The sequence below is a fragment of the Neopsephotus bourkii genome, unplaced genomic scaffold (assembly GCF_033783945.1).
Source record: "Neopsephotus bourkii isolate Nb327-2 ecotype Australia unplaced genomic scaffold, CSIRO-AGI_Nbou_v1 NB_989, whole genome shotgun sequence".
In the NCBI taxonomy this organism is placed as follows: Eukaryota; Metazoa; Chordata; class Aves; order Psittaciformes; family Psittacidae; genus Neopsephotus; species Neopsephotus bourkii.
In genome coordinates this window covers 530,129-533,291 of record NW_026901481.1, presented here as the reverse complement: position 1 = coordinate 533,291, position 3,163 = coordinate 530,129, and the positions used below count along the sequence as shown (strand labels likewise).

At 42.2% G+C, this 3,163-nt stretch overlaps 1 protein-coding gene across 1 annotated transcript; it reads left to right on the top strand.

Moving 5' to 3' along the window:
• The first annotated feature begins 948 nt into the window (after positions 1–948).
• Positions 949–1,491, top strand: LOC133215581 (proline-rich protein 9-like). Its single transcript, XM_061359657.1, has one exon. It carries the CDS (start codon positions 949–951, stop codon positions 1,489–1,491), a length of 543 nt encoding a protein of 180 aa, XP_061215641.1.
• The last annotated feature ends 1,672 nt before the right edge of the window (positions 1,492–3,163 follow it).

Sequence of the window (3,163 nt, the reverse complement as noted above, 5' to 3'; positions counted from 1 at the left end):
TTTGCTTCTGATGTTTCAGTTCCAGGATTTATCCCGGAATGCGGGAGAGGGTGTTTGACTATTGCTTAAGTATCTTGCAAATGTCCTGTCACCTCCTCAGAAACTGTGACTGTTTCTCCTCTTCCTACTTATTCTATCTTCATTAATTTTTTCATATGGCTTTAAGACTGGAAATTAAATAGATTAGTAGATGCTGCAGAGTAGTTTTGGGACTTCAAAGAGATGAGTGGGAGGAAGCATTATCTGGAAGAAGGAAGCTGCAGAATACCTGAGGGCAAAGCTGCAGGAGCCATCTGGGACAAGTCAAGATGAGGAAATGAATTGGAAATAGGAACTGTAAGCTCTGGGCTAACCCTTTTCTTATAAAAGGGTGAGCCCATTAATATTGATACAACTCCAGTGATGTATCGTGATGATATACCATGATGATAGTACAATGATGTACTCCAATGATATACAGCTGGAAGATTTTGGGTAGTGCATGAATTTTTGATCTTTGGTCTTTATCTTTGGGCATTAGCAGCTCAATACCTACACCAAGGGAGATGTGCTCTGTGAGGAACTGGAGATGAAAAAGTTGGGCCTGGGAATGTCTGCTGATACAAATAAGAAAATAAAGACATGAACTATTTTCATGTTGTGGCTTCTGCGAAGTTTAACTGTAGGCAGTTATATAAAATTCAGGGTTTATGGCTGTAGTTTTCCTAACAGTGGTGCTTGCAGGTTCCCAAGAAAAGAAGGGCTAATGTGGCAGTTGTAGTTGAATATGTCTGAATCCAGAAATCGTTCAGACATGTAATTTTTCCTGAGAGCTCTTTTCTTATTCCAGCAGCTAATTTTTATGTATGTTGCTAGAGTTCAGATTGTGAATTGTAGCTCGAGAAGAAAGGATAAGTGCCCTGATTCTGTATCTTTCTTTGTCTTTAGCTTTACCAGCACCTCAGAAGCATGTCTTACTACGAGCAGTGCAAACAGCCCTGCCTGCCCCCTCCCATTTGTGTGCAGAAATGCACCAAGTGTGTGGAGCCCTGCAAAACGGTGTGTGTGGAGCCCTGTGACAGCATCTGTGTGAAGCCATGTCCCACCCCATGCGTGGAGGTCTGCACAACGCCCTGTGCCACCCAGTGCACCACATCCTGCACCACCCAGTGTGTGGAGCCATGTCCCACCCAGTGCACCACCACCTGCAGCACCCAGTGTGTGGAGCCTTGTGCTACCCAGTGCACCACCACCTGCAGCACCCAGTGTGTGGAGCCCTGCAGCACTCAGTGTGTGGAGGTCTGTCCGCCTAAGTGCATCGATGTCTGTGTAAAGCCATGTGCCACTCAGTGCACCACTCAGTGCGTGGAGCCTTGTGCCACCCAGTGCTGCACCAAGTGTGTGGAGCCCTGCCCACCCACATGCGTGGAGGTGTGTACCACCAAGTGTGTTGATTCATGCGAGACGGTGTGCCTGGAGCCATGTAGCACTGTCTGCTCTCGCCCATGCTGATCACCTTAACACGTGAGCCTAGCATGCAGCCGTTGTGCTTCAGTGCATTGCAATATCCATAGGCTCACAAGAATCCATGGAATGAAAACCACGTTACAGACCCATCTGCAACATACTGAGGCTTCTCCTGATCTGTTTACCCCATGCTCTTTTTGTCTTGGAAAACATTTGTCTGAATATTTCCACCCTGTGTCTTTGCTTGCTATGAAACTTCTGCTACTGCTATCTCAGCAACTTTTTTCTTGGTAACTGCAGTTAGCCAATAATTATACTGCTGGGCATCTTGGGAAGTTATTTAGCAATGTCTGTTCTGTAAACAGTTGATGTTGGAAGATGCTTCCCCTTCAGTTCTTTATTTCTCAGTTTGCCTTTTAATCTTTGTCCTCTTGTCTATGTGCAGCAATAAAAATTGACCATTGATGGCATCATGTGTCGTATGTCTTTCTTTCATCGCCTTGTTTCAGTGTCATTGGACCCAAGAACATCTTCCTTTAGTTTTCATTTTAAAAAGCTGCTACGGTTGTGGACAATTTGTACGTGCAATGCAGTGCTGTAAACAGGGAAAGCATGCATTATAACGTGGAGCAACATCTTTTAATACTGTAAGCAAAACATCATCTGTTCAATACTTTTCTGACAGACACAAAATGAGAAGAGTTCTATCCCATGTGAAAATAATGATAGAAATTTAATTTTCACCTTTATTAACGATTACGTTTTGATCTTTGTATCTCTGGATTTTGGAGGAAAATATTAGACACTGTTAAAAGGTATATTTAAGTGGAAGAAAGTCACAAATCCAAGAAAGAAGGAGTTGAAAAGTTCTTGCTGGGATATGAATTATTTCTTAAAAGCACTCTGATGGAGATGAAAGTGGTAGTTTTGATTAATTCTTCCTCATTGGCTGAATATAGAAAGTAGGGGGTCTGGCTTCAGGAAATGAATCTTTTTGTGGTTCAGGAACATGTCCAAGCCTTGCAAGTTTGCAGGTTATTTTCCCAAGTTTGCTGCAGATACTTTATATGGCTTTGGGCAGGTCTCTCTCTTGTTCCCTATCTGTTCACCATCTGCAATGAGGAGAAGTCACATTTGTGACTGATAGACTGGTTGACATTCTGATTCATTAATTCAGTTCATTAATGCCTGGTAGGTGCAGTAATATCTTAATTAACTTATAAATGCATCTTCTTTATTTGGAGTAATAATTTTGAAAAAGAAGGAAGCCCATTGTCTGGGGGGACATTATACCCATCTAAATGCTGAGTTTCAGAGATAATGCTCTCGTTGTCTCCCGGACTGTGCATGTGACTTGCTTACCTCTGTCTCTGTCATGGCCACACAATTTCCATGTCTGGGATGTAGAGAATTGCTATCCGCATACCATATCATTATAGCAAGGGTGGAGAATATCTAATCTAGAAAAGAAAAGGGTTATATTTAGCAGTGTGTAAACACTGTTACCAAATCAGCTTTTAATGAAACCTTATATGCAGGTGCAGAGATTTTTACAGTAGATTTCTTACTGTGTTATTTCTGTCAACACCAAAAGGTGACACCATCAAAGAGGAATAATGATAAGAAAAACATGACTCAGTAAAGCAAACATTTTACACCTGAACACACCTTTCAGTTCAGATAGACAAAACAAGGGGAGGTGGACCAGATATTCAAC